This window comes from Labrus mixtus, chromosome 14 (genome assembly GCF_963584025.1).
Source record: "Labrus mixtus chromosome 14, fLabMix1.1, whole genome shotgun sequence".
Classification (NCBI taxonomy): domain Eukaryota; kingdom Metazoa; phylum Chordata; class Actinopteri; order Labriformes; family Labridae; genus Labrus; species Labrus mixtus.
Window position 1 is genome coordinate 5,927,611 of NC_083625.1, and position 19,708 is coordinate 5,947,318.

At 37.3% G+C, this 19,708-nt stretch overlaps 3 protein-coding genes across 5 annotated transcripts in view; 1 reads left to right on the forward strand and 2 right to left on the reverse strand.

The window, feature by feature from the left end:
• Positions 1 to 19,708, forward strand: part of LOC132988864 (serrate RNA effector molecule homolog) — a 164,038-nt gene that overhangs the window by 54,865 nt on the left and 89,465 nt on the right. The gene's annotated exons all lie outside the window — the stretch shown is intronic.
• On the reverse strand, positions 3,677 to 4,615 carry LOC132988722 (olfactory receptor 52D1-like). The gene has a single exon (XM_061056296.1). It carries the CDS (start codon positions 4,613 to 4,615, stop codon positions 3,677 to 3,679), a length of 939 nt encoding a protein of 312 aa, XP_060912279.1.
• LOC132988720 (olfactory receptor 52Z1P-like) lies at positions 13,217 to 15,226 on the reverse strand. The gene has a single exon (XM_061056293.1). The coding sequence runs from the start codon at positions 15,156 to 15,158 to the stop codon at positions 14,220 to 14,222; it is 939 nt and encodes a 312-aa protein (XP_060912276.1). The 5' UTR covers positions 15,159 to 15,226; the 3' UTR covers positions 13,217 to 14,219.

Consider the following 19,708-nt stretch of genomic DNA (forward strand, 5'->3'; position numbering starts at 1 on the left):
AGAAGCCCTAATTTGACCTATTTTCGTTTTTTGTTAAGATGCATAAAACATCCAAAAAAAAGTTATTTTGCAGTAAAATATTTTTATACAACCATCCGTTTCATAAACTAGACATGTTCAAGTTATGAAAAAATATGGTTGTGCTTTGTTCTACCTCGGGTAGGGATATCTCAACTTTTAGGGCCCAAGTTCCTGTACTATAAGTTTGAGTACAGATTTGGTTTCAATTTGAGCACCACCTAGCCTACCTACTGGAAAACAATGGCACAGCTGGCAAAGAGCAGTTTGGATCATAGACTGTAAATATTAAGGTTTGGAATCACCCCCTTACGGTCATATGAACCGCTTTTTATCTCAAGAAAACTACTTCTACGTATACGGCTCATTATCTAGTTAAAATCGGTCCTATCAGTTAAAGATATGGTGGGATTCATAAAATACAAGAGCTAGATTCGGTTGCTGACAGTAATCTGCTTTTCAGTGCTGTCTCTTACAGCATTGAGGTGTACTGACCATAGACTGTAAATATGGTACTGACCAAATTTACAACTGACTGTTTAGACAGTATCACCGTAAAACTTATAGTTTTATCTCCCGCACCAGTAGCCTAATTTAAGATAAGATAAGATAAGACAAGATAAGATAAGATAAGATAAGATATACTTTATTCATCCCAGCAGGGAAATTTAGGTTCATATCTTTCTTAACAAAACCGTTCATCCTCTACGTAGTTCTTCTTATCACTACGGATGTCATATATTTCTGACCACAAGTGAGATTTTGGTGGCGCTGTTTCACCCTTTTGGTAAAGGCAAGGAGACCCCGTTTTCAACATTTGAGTGACAGCTAATGCAGAGTCGGCAGCAGAAGTGAACAGATCACAGTTTGACCAACATTTTATAGCGGCTTTTTATCAAAACTCTGTGAAATAGATACTTTATCAAACGTAAGTCTGACTCATTTCTCAATTAGTTAATCATAGGCCATAAGTCACATTGAGAAACATGTTTAATAAGGCCTAAATTATGTTGACATCCAGGAAGAACTAGGATTGCAGTTAGCTAATCAAGCTAGCGGGCTATACTTTAACATTAATATTACCTTTTCAGAATGTCACTGTACAAGTATAATTATGACTGAAATAACTGTCTTTTTTAAATGTATTTTTTCCTAATCACACTGAAAGCCACCCTTTAAAAAATAATTCTGTGCGTTTAGTAGAAAGTTGCAACAAAAATTAGGGGGGAAAATGATGTTATCAATATAATATACTATGTTAAACAAATGAAAACTATATATGTCAGTCAGGGAAAATGTGGTTTTGGTTTGTCAGAAGCAAGTGATGTCAGTGTATCACTGATCCACCATAGGATGTCTATTTGTCAGAGTGTTATAAATATTTTTAGTCAACATCATGGGCCCCTGGCTCTTCAATATAACAAGCTTTTGAGGGAACTATGACCATGAAAATAGAAAAAAGAGCCTAGCTAAAATTAAAACATTCAGGAAATCCTAAATTGACAAGTTAAGTAGTAAGTAAAACAGTATAATAATCTTTCCCCAGAGGCAGCATTAGCCCCGAGGTCCCCAGCCTGAGCAGATCTGGAAATAACAGTGTGCTGTGCCTTGAAACCAATTCCCCAGGCTTTTCTCTCCAGGTCAGTTGTCCAAGTGTAGCTGAATTAGATTTGGTTTCTTATTTGATTTTATGTGATTAATGCAGGCAGTCCACTCTCTCACACACTCACACTCAATCTCTCTCATTTTTCATGTCTCTCCATGCATCTGAGCTGTGCCTCAGTGATTGTGAAAGTACATTGAACGTTTCCAAGACAAGGGATGATACAGAAAGTAAGCTATCCCTTTAAAACTGGAGCACAACAACAGAACGTCAAATTAATAATGTCAAATTATAAAATAACACGTAGAAATAGTTTCAATTGTTTGTGTGCCTGCTGTAATTGCTATTCAGTTTTGTGTTTCTTTGTATGGTCTGTAGATTTCCATTGTTATCCCTTCATTCCTCCTCCACTACCGCTTAATATTTGAATGAGTTTTTTTTAGCGTAGGCCACAAGCATAGAAAATGTATGTATTTATTTTGTATTTGTTTATTTAACAGGGACAAATGCTGTGAACATTGCTTCATATGTTAAAAACGAAGAAGATGCCATACAGGTTTCAAGCCGTGGCTAATTTACAAGCCCTGTCCCTGGCTATAGGCTTCAAGGATTAAAACAAAATCATTAGACTTAAAGAAATGTAGAAACAATGATACTATACAAATACAGACATTATAAACTCAATTCAAATAAGAGACTAAATAAGACCAAACAGTAAAATGACCCTAACCCTCAATGCTCACAAACCTGCTTCAGTTTTAGCCACTGTTTTACTTGTGATATGAATTCATTTTAATGTAGAAAGCATATTTTTTATAACTGAAACATGTTACCGTACGATTGGAAATTGACTGACTTTGCACATTTGTGCCATGAGGTGGCGCCGTAGAATTAAATTAACAAAACAAATAATGCAGAAGAGGATTAATAAAAAGAAAGTGGGCTATTTATATGTATACAAATATCAAATAGTAAACCTAATTTTATTATATATGCAGTTAATGTGCCAATGTGAAACAGTAATAAATTGTTCCAAGTTCCATTATCTTTTTGGATAATGATAGAAAATGATGCTAAAAGTGCAAATGTTATTTAAATTGGTAAGCAATTAGGTCCCACTAATTAAACGGTGAAATAATCTTAGGTAAATGTTACAGTCATTGTGTTTATAAACCCATTGGATTTGGCCCAAATTAAAGATTTTATAATTCATATAACATGTAAAAAGTTATTTGAAACTGTGATGCATTGAAATGAATCTTCTTTCCCATACATTTTATTGCACATTCAACATTCAATGCCAATTTTCAAAAGTTCATATCAAGATCCCTTCCTGATTTTTTTGTAACTAAAATATTTCAGTGAACAACACAAGATAACAGATGCAGCAACTGATGATTCATGATAATATGCTTTAATAACTTTAGCAAGTTATTCAAGAAGAACTTCTACACATATCTGTGTTGGAATTTATATCAAGCTTTCTACTTGAAAGAAGATCAATATTTCTATGCACTTATAGGCAGCCTGAAATGAGTTTACATAAATGATGTTACAGTAATGTGACTAAGGTGCTATGAACACTACACTTCAGATTAAATTTGTCTGATCTAATACCTAAAAAACATAAGACTGGACGTCAAAACGTAAACATTTGAATTAGTCAATGTTTGCATTTACTTGTACCAAAAATATTTGACCATTCAGTAAAAAGAAACGTTCTAGTGATATATCTCAATAAGCAGTGAGGCGAAGATTAAAATAATGTCTGTACAAATACATTATAATCTATTGTCCTGCAAAGGTTTAGACAAACTGATTAACACTCAATTCATCATATGCACAAAGTCTCAGCTTCAGCCAGCTATGCAACAGGAATTCTACGTGGTATAACATGAATTAAGACTACTTTTTCTTTGTGCTGTCTGGTATAGTTTTGTCTCATTAAATGAAAAAGAAATTGGGATTAAATAACAAAGAGAGACAAAAGACTCCACATGCCATAGGTTTCAGGACACATTTTGAAGCAGAGCAGCAGCATCACTCTAATCTTTACTAATTTGCTTCTATCCTCCTTTTTCTGCTTAAAAGCCTGAACAGTCGTGCTCTTATAAAATTAATACTCAACCCATAGATGGCTGGATTAAGAAGTGGTGGAAATATCAAAAAGTACAAAGACAAAAACAACTTGGTTTGGTAAGGAAGGTCAGTTGTGTTAAATCGACTTAGTGCTATTTCTAAAAAGCAACCTATTGCGTAGTTAACTATCGCTAGTAGGTGGGGAGTGCATGTCCGGAGGGCTTTGAAGTTGGATTTGCTGAATGACGCTAAACATACTCTTAGGATGTGTGCATATGAATAAAATATTATACAAATCTGTGGAACTGCGTACAAACCTACAGATAACAGACCGATTATGTTGACAGTAGACGTATCAGAACAGGCCAGTTTGACTAAAATGTAATTCATGCAGTACAACTTTTCAATTGTTCTTCCACAATACCTAAGCTGAAGAGTGAAAAAAAAAACAATTAAAAAGGCAAGTAAGGGAAAGAGCCAGGTAAAAACAATCAGTTTAACGAGTCTTTGTGACATGATGGCATGATAAAGCAGTGGATAACAAATGGCCACATACCTGTCGTAACTCATCGCTGCAAGAATTGTGAATTCAGTTATGGCATATGTGTGTACTGCATAGATCTGTGTCTGACAAAGTGTCAGAGATATGTCATATGAGCGTAACAACAGGTTGCTCAGGACTGCTGGCAGTAAAGCTGTGCTTCCATACAGACCATTCACTGCCAAGTTACACACCAACAAGTACATGGGCTCATGCAGGCTTTTTTCATGATAAATCACACTGATTAAGATGACATTTTCAACAATAATGATGATGTATATCATAAGGAAAATGAAAAAGTACAATGGCTTCAGCTTTTCCATTCCATAGTAAGCAGTCATATGAAAAGACGTCACTTCAGAGAAATTTTTCATCCTGACTGATATTAATCTTTGCACATTTATATAATCTGAACAATTTTTAATCTACTACACAATCTGAGGCAAACCGGTTTTACCTGTGTGAAACCCCCCTCTCATCATGTATTTAACTGTACTTTTATACCCTTAGCATTAGTCCCTCTCTGGAATTCGGTCTCGCATTATGTCTCACCTCCATGGCAAATCCTGCATGCTCCCATGTGGGGGTGTGGTGTCACTGCCATGAAATCATACAAGCTGCTGTATTGCATACAAATCCCAAAGGCATCAGTCTTAACAAAACATTGCAAACAAGAGAAAAAAATAAAGTATAAATCATGTTCTCATAGCAACATTTCTATGTACCTGACATGTAAATGTTCAACACCAACATAAAAGGAAACCTCTGTGACTAGAATGAAATATAGCTAAAAATTCGACTTTGTTTGAAAATATGTGGGAGTGGTGGAGAAATATCTAGGACAGATCTACTATCAAATCCTTTGATCAGCTGTATGTAAGATGTACAGAAACCTCATGGACATCCATTCACTAGCTGTGAAGATCATCCTAAACAGGAAATTCCTATTTGATGGGCCTCAATGATAAGGGGGAACAGGTTTAGTAATGTCTCCCTTTTAGGATAAAAACACTGAACTAACTGGTTGGACATTGATGTCCATAGGTAGGGCAGAGAAATAATAACAAGTTAAGGTTATTGCACAGATTATCAGATGATTACGCGATTGTTGCTGCACACACAAATGTCTGCTTGATCAATCTTGGTTGGATTGCATTGCTACTCAAGGGTTGTAAAGTTTATGATAGTTATAGTAGTTGATACATGAATCTAGTGGTGCACTAACCATCTTAAATGATAGTATAAGGTGTCATCTGGAGTTTTGATCAACATCAGATACCCTAGCAAACATTCCCTGCCTGCGTCCAAGGCTAAACACTTTACACACTGACTGTTTATCATGCAAGTGCATACCAACCAAGTCCACTAAATTCCTCCATTAGCTCTGTTCATTCCTACTTTTGCCGCTCTCTGGCCTCCTGCATCCGCCCCTCCCAGGGCACTGTTAGGTTCAGCAATACCCCCGCCCAGATAGACCAGCATTATATCTCTTCAAAAGGTTAAGGTCCAGGTCCCTCTTGAATCTGCCAATCATACACCCCTTTTTGTTTGGGATTTGCAAATTCTGCCCTCACAAATGTCTGAATATTTTGGTGGTGGGAGATGCTGGTCAAAAGAATTGCTAATTGACTTCAGGATAACTATAAAGGTCCTGACACACCAAGCAGACGGCATGGAAGTAGTGGCGACGAAGGCCAACTGTGGCGTCGCCTCAAGACACCTCACAATGCCTTTGTCTTTGCCAAAAAGTTGCACTTGATCACACCGCAAAGACTACAGCCGACGGCCAACCACCATGGGCATGCGTGAGAGGAAATAACTCTCCATGCCAGCATGTGGCAGTAGTCTGTAATCAGGGAAACAGGAAGGGGACAAGGACATGCGGATATATAAACCGTTGTTATGATACAAGAAGACCGTTTTAACACCACTGTCGCTCACAACTCGTAATCTAGGTACTTCTAATCGAGAATAATGTCTGATAAAAAGTTACCTCTTGAATGTAGTCGTTTACTTGCTTTCGTCACTTCCATTTTTCTTCTCATACACGGATTCACTTAGCTGAACAGCCAATCAGAGTAATTCCTCTCACCAACCGCACCGAACGACATGTCGAATCGGCCGCAAAAAAGGCAGACGAGGGCTGACGGGTAGCGACGGAGCTGAACACACCACAAAAACTAGAGCTATGATCGCTAACTGACGGTCCACGTAGGACTGACGGCCGATGATCTCCTTGGTGTGTCAGGGCCTTAAGCACGGTAGTGTCGCTTAAAATACACAACGCCCCTTCCAAATTGCTTTAGGGCAGGAGCTCATGTTGTGCTTCAGTGTTCTTCTTTGGCAAAAAAGTATGTTTGAGCTTTGACTTTGCCACAACAAAATAGGTAAGATGAGTTTGCTAGAAAGTTGATGTGGAAGGGTTCAGTTTTTAACATTTCAGACCATAAGATCTTGCTGTCCTTACCATGTTCCCATCTCACCTTTACCAGTCTGGTTAACAGTTATATCTTCTTGTATGGGTAGCCATATAATCCTTGCTATCTATCACATTCGCCTAACACGCAAAAGGTCTCTGGGCGGAAACATTGTTTTCTTTCTCCCCTAACTGTTACACCATTTTGACATTGTGCATAATAACAAAAGTAGAACCGAAATAATGAGAAAACAAATAATGATAATCATTTGATAATATTTAAATGCATTTTATTCATAAAATATTGCAATGATGATCTATTTTTTTCTGTTCTCATCCCTTTCATTTTTAAAATGGTGAAGAAAAGTTATAGTGAAGGAATGTTAATTTAAATTCATCTGTTAGCTAAGTTGCTTTTAACTACCTCTTAACTCTTCTCTACGGTGGCTGGTAGGTGAGGCGAATGCATTTTCCGGCGTGTAGCCTAACACGCGAAAGGTCCCTGTTTCAACCTTAAATGTTACACCACTTTGACATTTTAAAAGAAAAATATTCAGAACGAAATTATCACCAGGAAAAGATGACTACCATAATAACTCTATATCTATTTTCATTTAAAGCAATCTATTAGCTAAGTTGCTTTGATCTAACTCTCAACTCTTCTCTCACCACGAGTTAGGCCACAATGCAAATTTTGTGCCACATCTGCCTCAAAAAAGCAATTCTTCATGACAGTCTAACAACAGTTACAATTATCCACCTTGTTCTCGTTGGCGCTTCTGTAGAAGTGATTATGGGTGGAACTTCAGGTGATACAGCGGAAGTAGGAAAAAGCTAGTTCCTTACAGTGGCTAACCATAGTGGCTAATCATCAACGGCGGTTCTTTTGAAAAGAATCGTCTTCTAATTTGCAAATACTGCTTTATTTTTTGTCAGATGTTTTACTGTTATATGGTGAATGGACTTGAACTTATATCGCGCTTTTCTAGTCTTCCAATTACTCAAGGTGCTTTTACACTGCCTGTCACACCCACCCATTCATACCCTTTCGCACACTGATGGTAGTGATCGCTATGTAGTATCATCCATCAGAAGTAACTAATCCCATTCATACACTGCCACTGAAGCAGCGGGAGCAATTCAGGGTTGAGTGTCTTGCCCAAGGACACATCGGACATGTTGCTCAGCTGGGAATCGAGCCCTCGACCTTCTGGTTGAGAGGCGACGACTCTACCAACTGAGCCACAGCCGCCCATATATATATATATATTAATTTAGGTTATATTATATGGCACAAGTTATTTTTATCCGAAATGTCCCTGCGGAGTTCTGTTACCTGTTGCGCTGTTCGCGGTTGTACTAATAACCAGACTTAGCCAAATTTGTGGCTTGAACAGTGGTGTACTGAACATGCACCGAAGACAAAACGGGATTGTTCCTGTGACACGTTACAGTTTCCATCTCTTACCTGCAGATGATGAATCCCAAAGGACCACCAAAAACGTTGTACCTGTGTTCATTACATTATGTGGGAAAGAAGCCAACGAAGGAAACTCTTATCCCACTTTGTGGCTGGGCTACGACAGACCATTGGACAAGAAACGTTGTGTCAGCAGCGCCAGGAGGACATCAGGTACCGTTAGGATTTCAGGCGTGGGATGAACGACAGGACGTTAGTTTTATTGTTGTCTTTACAGTTTAATGTAACATTAGGGCGATTCATGGCTGAGTGCAGGGCAGCATGAACTAAACATTTTAAGTTAAACTACCTTCGTGTAGAAAAATGAAATGATCTGATTAATGATTAAAAAGGCCAAATATTTGACAAATGTTCTAAATTGTGTGCTAACTTGCTCAAATTCACACATGGATGATGATCACATTATTTCATTTGAGGTGAAACAGATGATGTTCCAACATTTTTATCTCCAAGTTGCTCATTCAGAATACGTGTCCTGATACGTGTCAGGAACGGGTTCAGTGACAGAAAGCACCAGAAGTGGCGTCCATAATTCACGCAAAGTACCATGGGGGCTAGGAATAAGGTGGATAGATTTGTATTTTTACTTTTTTGCACTATGAGATTTCAGAGCCTCATTCTGTTTTTCACAGTGTAAAATTTTCTGTCATGATTATAGGCTATTTAATTGTAATGTTCTGTTATGGAGTTAACCGTTTAATGTCCTCTCCATATAGGCTACTGTACCTTTCCTGCGTGCACTGGCTACTACACATCTAGCTACGCCACACACAGCTTTTGTCCCATTGTCAATGAAAGATCAGAAGCAGCCAGGGTTGTAGTTTCAATAGGTTGTAATAGTAGTTGTTAGTTTTGGTGTCTTGATTTGGTTGTGTTGTCTTGATTTAGTTGTGGTGTCTAAAAAGGATTGTTTTAGTTAGTTATGAAGCTCACTTAAACTTAGACTGATATCTTTAAATGGTTTACAAAAGCAAACCAGACCTTAAGATAGAAGATAGATTTTTTTCTTATTCTTATGTGTTACTGCTTTCAGCGGGTTGGTGTCATTTTCTACAGCCAAGATTCAGAGTTAGGGATACATTTGACGGTTCAAACTTGGCAGAAGGAGATTTTTCACGAGTAAACACAACTTACACAAGCACAGGACAAGATCAGCAAAGAGATAAGAGGTCAAATTTTGTCCCCAGGGGATGCTTAGTGTGACACAAAGGTTTTTAGTTGCAAGGTGTTAAGCTCTTAGGTTCACAGTCATTTTGTCTAAAAGTGGAAATCACCCTTTGTAATTAGCATTTAAAATCAAATGTCATTATATATAATGAGGTGAAATAAGTGCATGTATAAGTGTATAAACATGTCTGCATGGTTATTATCCTAATTCACCTCAAACACATTTAAGACATCATAAGAATTGTTTTGTATCCCAGCTCCATTGGTTGCCTGATAAATCATTCAACAAAAATAGCTATTGTAGTTTTTTTTTAACACTTTATCATACTTAGGGTATTATAAAAATTATCCCTTCATCCAGTGTATCCTCTGAAGTAACTAGGGTTCTTCTTAAAAGCAGGAGATATGGTGACTACACGCCATCTTTATATGACTGAAATATATAAAAAAACTACAACCGATATATGTATGGCCGATATACAAATAGACTATATGAAGTATATTTAATTTCTAAGAACTCAAGGTTATATAAATCAATACTGCTTTTTAGTTCATCAATATTTCACAACTGATGGCAAGACGATGCTTTAATTTTTTAGAATGAAATAGAAACAAGGTGACAATATTGTTGAAAGCAGCGGGTTGACTCTGAGTGTCATCATGTAAATCATATGTAAGATTAAAAATATGAGACACAATGTATTAGGAATAACTATAAAATGTTTAATTATATATATATATATATATATATATATATATATAAATGTATTACAGAATACAATTATATTGTGTCTTGTTGTTAAGTCTTAATCTATTGTTTGTGGCCACCTCCTCCCACATACACATCCATAGGGCCCCATTGTACCAGGTCGCCCTGAAATCCTGGCTGCACTAGTTTCCTGTTAGGGGCTGGTGACAGCATAGGGTCAAGTGACTCAAATAACTTACTTTTATGTTGAGATAACAGTCTAAAGAAGATAAAAATGACATATTTTAATGTTTGGTGTCCTTACTTAAAAAATGACAGACTTTGATATACATACCTTTTGAATTTCTGTTTCAATTTTCAATTTCCGCCTAAACTACATGTGTGTTTAAGTGTGACAAATTAAAAAATTGAAAATGGTATTGATAAAAACTTTGCATAATTGTAACTACTAACTATCTGTGAACATCCTGTCCAAATTTGGTGAAATTCTGATTCTGATTCCCAGAGATACATGTGATGAGGCTAGAGCTGTCCCTTCCGGAGAAGCCCTAATTTGACCTATTTTCGTTTTTTGTTAAGATGCATAAAACATCCAAAAAAAAGTTATTTTGCAGTAAAATATTTTTATACAACCATCCGTTTCATAAACTAGACATGTTCAAGTTATGAAAAAATATGGTTGTGCTTTGTTCTACCTCGGGTAGGGATATCTCAACTTTTAGGGCCCAAGTTCCTGTACTATAAGTTTGAGTACAGATTTGGTTTCAATTTGAGCACCACCTAGCCTACCTACTGGAAAACAATGGCACAGCTGGCAAAGAGCAGTTTGGATCATAGACTGTAAATATTAAGGTTTGGAATCACCCCCTTACGGTCATATGAACCGCTTTTTATCTCAAGAAAACTACTTCTACGTATACGGCTCATTATCTAGTTAAAATCGGTCCTATCAGTTAAAGATATGGTGGGATTCATAAAATACAAGAGCTAGATTCGGTTGCTGACAGTAATCTGCTTTTCAGTGCTGTCTCTTACAGCATTGAGGTGTACTGACCATAGACTGTAAATATGGTACTGACCAAATTTACAACTGACTGTTTAGACAGTATCACCGTAAAACTTACAGTTTTATCTCCCGCACCAGTAGCCTAATTTAAGATAAGATAAGATAAGACAAGATAAGATAAGATAAGATATACTTTATTCATCCCAGCAGGGAAATTTAGGTTCATATCTTTCTTAACAAAACCGTTCATCCTCTACGTAGTTCTTCTTATCACTACGGATGTCATATATTTCTGACCACAAGTGAGATTTTGGTGGCGCTGTTTCACCCTTTTGGTAAAGGCAAGGAGACCCCGTTTTCAACATTTGAGTGACAGCTAATGCAGAGTCGGCAGCAGAAGTGAACAGATCACAGTTTGACCAACATTTTATAGCGGCTTTTTATCAAAACTCTGTGAAATAGATACTTTATCAAACGTAAGTCTGACTCATTTCTCAATTAGTTAATCATAGGCCATAAGTCACATTGAGAAACATGTTTAATAAGGCCTAAATTATGTTGACATCCAGGAAGAACTAGGATTGCAGTTAGCTAATCAAGCTAGCGGGCTATACTTTAACATTAATATTACCTTTTCAGAATGTCACTGTACAAGTATAATTATGACTGAAATAACTGTCTTTTTTAAATGTATTTTTTCCTAATCACACTGAAAGCCACCCTTTAAAAAATAATTCTGTGCGTTTAGTAGAAAGTTGCAACAAAAATTAGGGGGGAAAATGATGTTATCAATATAATATACTATGTTAAACAAATGAAAACTATATATGTCAGTCAGGGAAAATGTGGTTTTGGTTTGTCAGAAGCAAGTGATGTCAGTGTATCACTGATCCACCATAGGATGTCTATTTGTCAGAGTGTTATAAATATTTTTAGTCAACATCATGGGCCCCTGGCTCTTCAATATAACAAGCTTTTGAGGGAACTATGACCATGAAAATAGAAAAAAGAGCCTAGCTAAAATTAAAACATTCAGGAAATCCTAAATTGACAAGTTAAGTAGTAAGTAAAACAGTATAATAATCTTTCCCCAGAGGCAGCATTAGCCCCGAGGTCCCCAGCCTGAGCAGATCTGGAAATAACAGCGTGCTGTGCCTTGAAACCAATTCCCCAGGCTTTTCTCTCCAGGTCAGTTGTCCAAGTGTTGCTGAATTAGATTTGGTTTCTTATTTGATTTTATGTGATTAATGCAGGCAGTCCACTCTCTCACACACTCACACTCAATCTCTCTCATTTTTCATGTCTCTCCATTCATCTGAGCTGTGCCTCAGTGATTGTGAAAGTACATTGAACGTTTCCAAGACAAGGGATGATACAGAAAGTAAGCTATCCCCTTAAAACTGGAGCACAACAACAGAACGTCAAATTAATAATGTCAAATTATAAAATAACACGTAGAAATAGTTTCAATTGTTTGTGTGCCTGCTGTAATTGCTATTCAGTTTTGTGTTTCTTTGTATGGTCTGTAGATTTCCATTGTTATCCCTTCATTCCTCCTCCACTACCGCTTAATATTTGAATGAGTTTTTTTTAGTGTAGGCCACAAGCATAGAAAATGTATGTATTTATTTTGTATTTGTTTATTTAACAGGGACAAATGCTGTGAACATTGCTTCATATGTTAAAAACGAAGAAGATGCCATACAGGTTTCAAGCCGTGGCTAATTTACAAGCCCTGTCCCTGGCTATAGGCTTCAAGGATTAAAACAAAATCATTAGACTTAAAGAAATGTAGAAACAATGATACTATACAAATACAGACATTATAAACTCAATTCAAATAAGAGACTAAATAAGACCAAACAGTAAAATGACCCTAACCCTCAATGCTCACAAACCTGCTTCAGTTTTAGCCACTGTTTTACTTGTGATATGAATTCATTTTAATGTAGAAAGCATATTTTTTATAACTGAAACATGTTACCGTACGATTGGAAATTGACTGACTTTGCACATTTGTGCCATGAGGTGGCGCCGTAGAATTAAATTAACAAAACAAATAATGAGGATTAATAAAAAGAAAGTGGACTATTTATATGTATACAAATATCAAATAGTAAACCTAATTTTATTATATATACAGTTAATGTGCCAATGTGAAACAGTAATAAATTGTTCCAAGTTCCATTATCTTTTTGGATAATGATAGAAAATGATGCTAAAAGTGCAAATGTTATTTAAATTGGTAAGCAATTAGGTCCCACTAATTAAACGGTGAAATAATCTTAGGTAAATGTTACAGTCATTGTGTTTATAAACCCATTGGATTTGGCCCAAATTAAAGATTTTATAATTCATATAACATGTAAAAAGTTATTTGAAACTGTGATGCATTGAAATGAATCTTCTTTCCCATACATTTTATTGCACATTCAACATTCAATGCCAATTTTCAAAAGTTCATATCAAGATCCCTTCCTGATTTTTTTGTAACTAAAATATTTCAGTGAACAACACAAGATAACAGATGCAGCAACTGATGATTCATGATAATATGCTTTAATAACTTTAGCAAGTTATTCAAGAAGAACTTCTACACATATCTGTGTTGGAATTTATATCAAGCTTTCTACTTGAAAGAAGATCAATATTTCTATGCACTTATAGGCAGCCTGAAATGAGTTTACATAAATGATGTTACAGTAATGTGACTAAGGTGCTATGAACACTACACTTCAGATTAAATTTGTCTGATCTAATACCTAAAAAACATAAGACTGGACGTCAAAACGTAAACATTTGAATTAGTCAATGTTTGCATTTACTTGTACCAAAAATATTTGACCATTCAGTAAAAAGAAACGTTCTAGTGATATATCTCAATAAGCAGTGAGGCGAAGATTAAAATAATGTCTGTACAAATACATTATAATCTATTGTCCTGCAAAGGTTTAGACAAACTGATTAACACTCAATTCATCATATGCACAAAGTCTCAGCTTCAGCCAGCTATGCAACAGGAATTCTACGTGGTATAACATGAATTAAGACTACTTTTTCTTTGTGCTGTCTGGTATAGTTTTGTCTCAGTAAATGAAAAAGAAATTGGGATTAAATAACAAAGAGAGACAAAAGACTCCACATGCCATAGGTTTCAGGACACATTTTGAAGCAGAGCAGCAGCATCACTCTAATCTTTACTAATTTGCTTCTATCCTCCTTTTTCTGCTGAAAAGCCTGAACAGTCGTGCTCTTATAAAATGAATACTCAACCCATAGATGGCTGGATTAAGAAGTGGTGGAAATATCAAAAAGTACAAAGACAGAAACAACTTGGTTTGGTAAGGAAGGTCAGTTGTGTTAAATCGACTTAGTGCTATTTCTAAAAAGCAACCTATTGCGTAGTTAACTATCGCTAGTAGGTGGGGAGTGCATGTCCGGAGGGCTTTGAGCTTGGACTTGCTGAATGACGCTAAACATACACTTAGGATGTGTGCATATGAATAAAATATCATACAAATCTGTGGAACTGTGTACACAACTACAGATAACAGACCGATTATGTTGACAGTAGATGTATCAGAACAGGCCAGTTTGACTAAAATGTAATTCATGCAGTACAACTTTTCAATTGTTCTTTCACAATACCTAAGCTGAAGAGTGAAAAAAAAAACAATTAAAAAGGCAAGTAAGGGAAAGAGCCAGGTAAAAACAATCAGTTTAACAAGTCTTTGTGACATGATGGCATGATAAAGCAGTGGATAACAAATGGCCACATACCTGTCGTAACTCATCGCTGCAAGAATTGTGAATTCAGTTATGGCATATGTGTGTACTGCATAGATCTGTGTCTGACAAAGTGCCAGAGATATGTCATATGAGCGTAACAACAGGTTGCTCAGGACTGCTGGCAGTAAAGCTGTGCTTCCATACAGACCATTCACTGCCAAGTTACACACCAACAAGTACATGGGCTCATGCAGGCTTTTTTCATGATAAATCACACTGATTAAGATGACATTTTCAACAATAATGATGATGTATATCATAAGGAAAATGAAAAAGTACAATGGCTTCAGCTCTTCCATTTCATAGTAAGCAGACATATGAAAATACGTCACTTCAGAGAAATTTTTCATCCTGACTGATATTAATCTTTGCACATTTATATAATCTGTACAATTTTTACTCTACTACACAATCTGAGGCAAACCGGTTTTACCTGTGTGAAACCCCCCTCTCATCATGTATTTAACTGTACTTTCATACCCTTAGCATTAGTCCCTCTCTGGAATTCGGTCTCGCATTATGTCTCACCTCCATGGCAAATCCTGCATGCTCCCATGTGGGGGTGTGGTGTCACTGCCATGAAATCATACAAACTGCTGTATTGCATACAAATCCCAAAGGCATCAGTCTTAACAAAACATGTTTACAAACACTGCAAACAAGAGAAAAAAATAAAGTATAAATCATGTTCTCATAGCAACATTTCTATGTACCTGACATGTAAATGTTCAACACCAACATAAAAGGAAACCTCTGTGACTAGAATGAAATATAGCTAAAAATTCGACTTTGTTTGAAAATATGTGGGAGTGGTGGAGAAATATCTAGGACAGATCTACTATCAAATCCTTTGATCAGCTGTATGTAAGATGTACAGAAACCTCATGGACATCCATTCACTAGCTGTGAAGATCATCCTAAACAGGAAATTCCTATTTGATGGGCCTCAATGATAAGGGGGAACAGGTTTAGTAATGTCTCCCTTTTAGGATAAAAACACTGAACTAACTGGTTGGACATTGATGTCCATAGGTAGGGCAGAGAAATAATAACAAGTTAAGGTTATTGCACAGATTATCAGATGATTACGCGATTGTTGCTGCACACACAAATGTCTGCTTGATCAATCTTGGTTGGATTGCATTGCTACTCAAGGGTTGTAAAGTTTATGATAGTTATAGTAGTTGATACATGAATCTAGTGGTGCACTAACCATCTTAAATGATAGTATAAGGTGTCATCTGGAGTTTTGATCAACATCAGATACCCTAGCAAACATTCCCTGCCTGCGTCCAAGGCTAAACACTTTACACACTGACTGTTTATCATGCAAGTGCATACCAACCAAGTCCACTAAATTCCTCCATTAGCTCTGTTCATTCCTACTTTTGCCGCTCTCTGGCCTCCTGCATCCGCCCCTCCCAGGGCACTGTTAGGTTCAGCAATACCCCCGCCCAGATAGACCAGCATTATATCTCTTCAAAAGGTTAAGGTCCAGGTCCCTCTTGAATCTGCCAATCATACACCCCTTTTTGTTTGGGATTTGCAAATTCTGCCCTCACAAATGTCTGAATATTTTGGTGGTGGGAGATGCTGGTCAAAAGAATTGCTAATTGACTTCAGGATAACTATAAAGGTCCTGACACACCAAGCAGACGGCATGGAAGTAGTGGCGACGAAGGCCAACTGTGGCGTCGCCTCAAGACACCTCACAATGCCTTTGTCTTTGCCAAAAAGTTGCACTTGATCACACCGCAAAGACTACAGCCGACGGCCAACCACCATGGGCATGCGTGAGAGGAAATAACTCTCCATGCCAGCATGTGGCAGTAGTCTGTAATCAGGGAAACAGGAAGGGGACAAGGACATGCGGATATATAAACCGTTGTTATGATACAAGAAGACCGTTTTAACACCACTGTCGCTCACAACTCGTAATCTAGGTACTTCTAATCGAGAATAATGTCTGATAAAAAGTTACCTCTTGAATGTAGTCGTTTACTTGCTTTCGTCACTTCCATTTTTCTTCTCATACACGGATTCACTTAGCTGAACAGCCAATCAGAGTAATTCCTCTCACCAACCGCACCGAACGACATGTCGAATCGGCCGAAAAAAGGCAGACGAGGGCTGACGGGTAGCGACGGAGCTGGACACACCACAAAAACTAGAGCTATGATCGCTAACTGACGGTCCACGTAGGACTGACGGCCGATGATCTCCTTGGTGTGTCAGGGCCTTAAGCACGGTAGTGTCGCTTAAAATACACAACGCCCCTTCCAAATTGCTTTAGGGCAGGAGCTCATGTTGTGCTTCAGTGTTCTTCTTTGGCAAAAAAGTATGTTTGAGCTTTGACTTTGCCACAACAAAATAGGTAAGATGAGTTTGCTAGAAAGTTGATGTGGAAGGGTTCAGTTTTTAACATTTCAGACCATAAGATCTTGCTGTCCTTACCATGTTCCCATCTCACCTTTACCAGTCTGGTTAACAGTTATATCTTCTTGTATGGGTAGCCATATAATCCTTGCTATCTATCACATTCGCCTAACACGCAAAAGGTCTCTGGGCGGAAACATTGTTTTCTTTCTCCCCTAACTGTTACACCATTTTGACATTGTGCATAATAACAAAAGTAGAACCGAAATAATGAGAAAACAAATAATGATAATCATTTGATAATATTTAAATGCATTTTATTCATAAAATATTGCAATGATGATCTATTTTTTTCTGTTCTCATCCCTTTCATTTTTAAAATGGTGAAGAAAAGTTATAGTGAAGGAATGTTAATTTAAATTCATCTGTTAGCTAAGTTGCTTTTAACTACCTCTTAACTCTTCTCTACGGTGGCTGGTAGGTGAGGCGAATGCATTTTCCGGCGTGTAGCCTAACACGCGAAAGGTCCCTGTTTCAACCTTAAATGTTACACCACTTTGACATTTTAAAAGAAAAATATTCAGAACGAAATTATCACCAGGAAAAGATGACTACCATAATAACTCTATATCTATTTTCATTTAAAGCAATCTATTAGCTAAGTTGCTTTGATCTAACTCTCAACTCTTCTCTCACCACGAGTTAGGCCACAATGCAAATTTTGTGCCACATCTGCCTCAAAAAAGCAATTCTTCATGACAGTCTAACAACAGTTACAATTATCCACCTTGTTCTCGTTGGCGCTTCTGTAGAAGTGATTATGGGTGGAACTTCAGGTGATACAGCGGAAGTAGGAAAAAGCTAGTTCCTTACAGTGGCTAACCATAGTGGCTAATCATCAACGGCGGTTCTTTTGAAAAGAATCGTCTTCTAATTTGCAAATACTGCTTTATTTTTTGTCAGATGTTTTACTGTTATATGGTGAATGGACTTGAACTTATATCGCGCTTTTCTAGTCTTCCAATTACTCAAGGTGCTTTTACACTGCCTGTCACACCCACCCATTCATACCCTTTCGCACACTGATGGTAGTGATCGCTATGTAGTATCATCCATCAGAAGTAACTAATCCCATTCATACACTGCCACTGAAGCAGCGGGAGCAATTCAGGGTTGAGTGTCTTGCCCAAGGACACATCGGACATGTTGCTCAGCTGGGAATCGAGCCCTCGACCTTCTGGTTGAGAGGCGACGACTCTACCAACTGAGCCACAGCCGCCCATATATATATATATATTAATTTAGGTTATATTATATGGCACAAGTTATTTTTATCCGAAATGTCCCTGCGGAGTTCTGTTACCTGTTGCGCTGTTCGCGGTTGTACTAATAACCAGACTTAGCCAAATTTGTGGCTTGAACAGTGGTGTACTGAACATGCACCGAAGACAAAACGGGATTGTTCCTGTGACACGTTACAGTTTCCATCTCTTACCTGCAGATGATGAATCCCAAAGGACCACCAAAAACGTTGTACCTGTGTTCATTACATTATGTGGGAAAGAAGCCAACGAAGGAAACTCTTATCCCACTTTGTGGCTGGGCTACGACAGACCATTGGACAAGAAACGTTGTGTCAGCAGCGCCAGGAGGACATCAGGTACCGTTAGGATTTCAGGCGTGGGATGAACGACAGGACGTTAGTTTTATTGTTGTCTTTACAGTTTAATGTAACATTAGGGCGATTCATGGCTGAGTGCAGGGCAGCATGAACTAAACATTTTAAGTTAAACTACCTTCGTGTAGAAAAATGAAATGATCTGATTAATGATTAAAAAGGCCAAATATTTGACAAATGTTCTAAATTGTGTGCTAACTTGCTCAAATTCACACATGGATGATGATCACATTATTTCATTTGAGGTGAAACAGATGATGTTCCAACATTTTTATCTCCAAGTTGCTCATTCAGAATACGTGTCCTGATACGTGTCAGGAACGGGTTCAGTGACAGAAAGCACCAGAAGTGGCGTCCATAATTCACGCAAAGTACCATGGGGGCTAGGAATAAGGTGGATAGATTTGTATTTTTACTTTTTTGCACTATGAGATTTCAGAGCCTCATTCTGTTTTTCACAGTGTAAAATTTTCTGTCATGATTATAGGCTATTTAATTGTAATGTTCTGTTATGGAGTTAACCGTTTAATGTCCTCTCCATATAGGCTACTGTACCTTTCCTGCTTGCACTGGCTACTACACATCTAGCTACGCCACACACAGCTTTTGTCCCATTGTCAATGAAAGATCAGAAGCAGCCAGGGTTGTAGTTTCAATAGGTTGTAATAGTAGTTGTTAGTTTTGGTGTCTTGATTTGGTTGTGTTGTCTTGATTTAGTTGTGGTGTCTAAAAAGGATTGTTTTAGTTAGTTATGAAGCTCACTTAAACTTAGACTGATATCTTTAAATGGTTTACAAAAGCAAACCAGACCTTAAGATAGAAGATAGATTTTTTTCTTATTCTTAT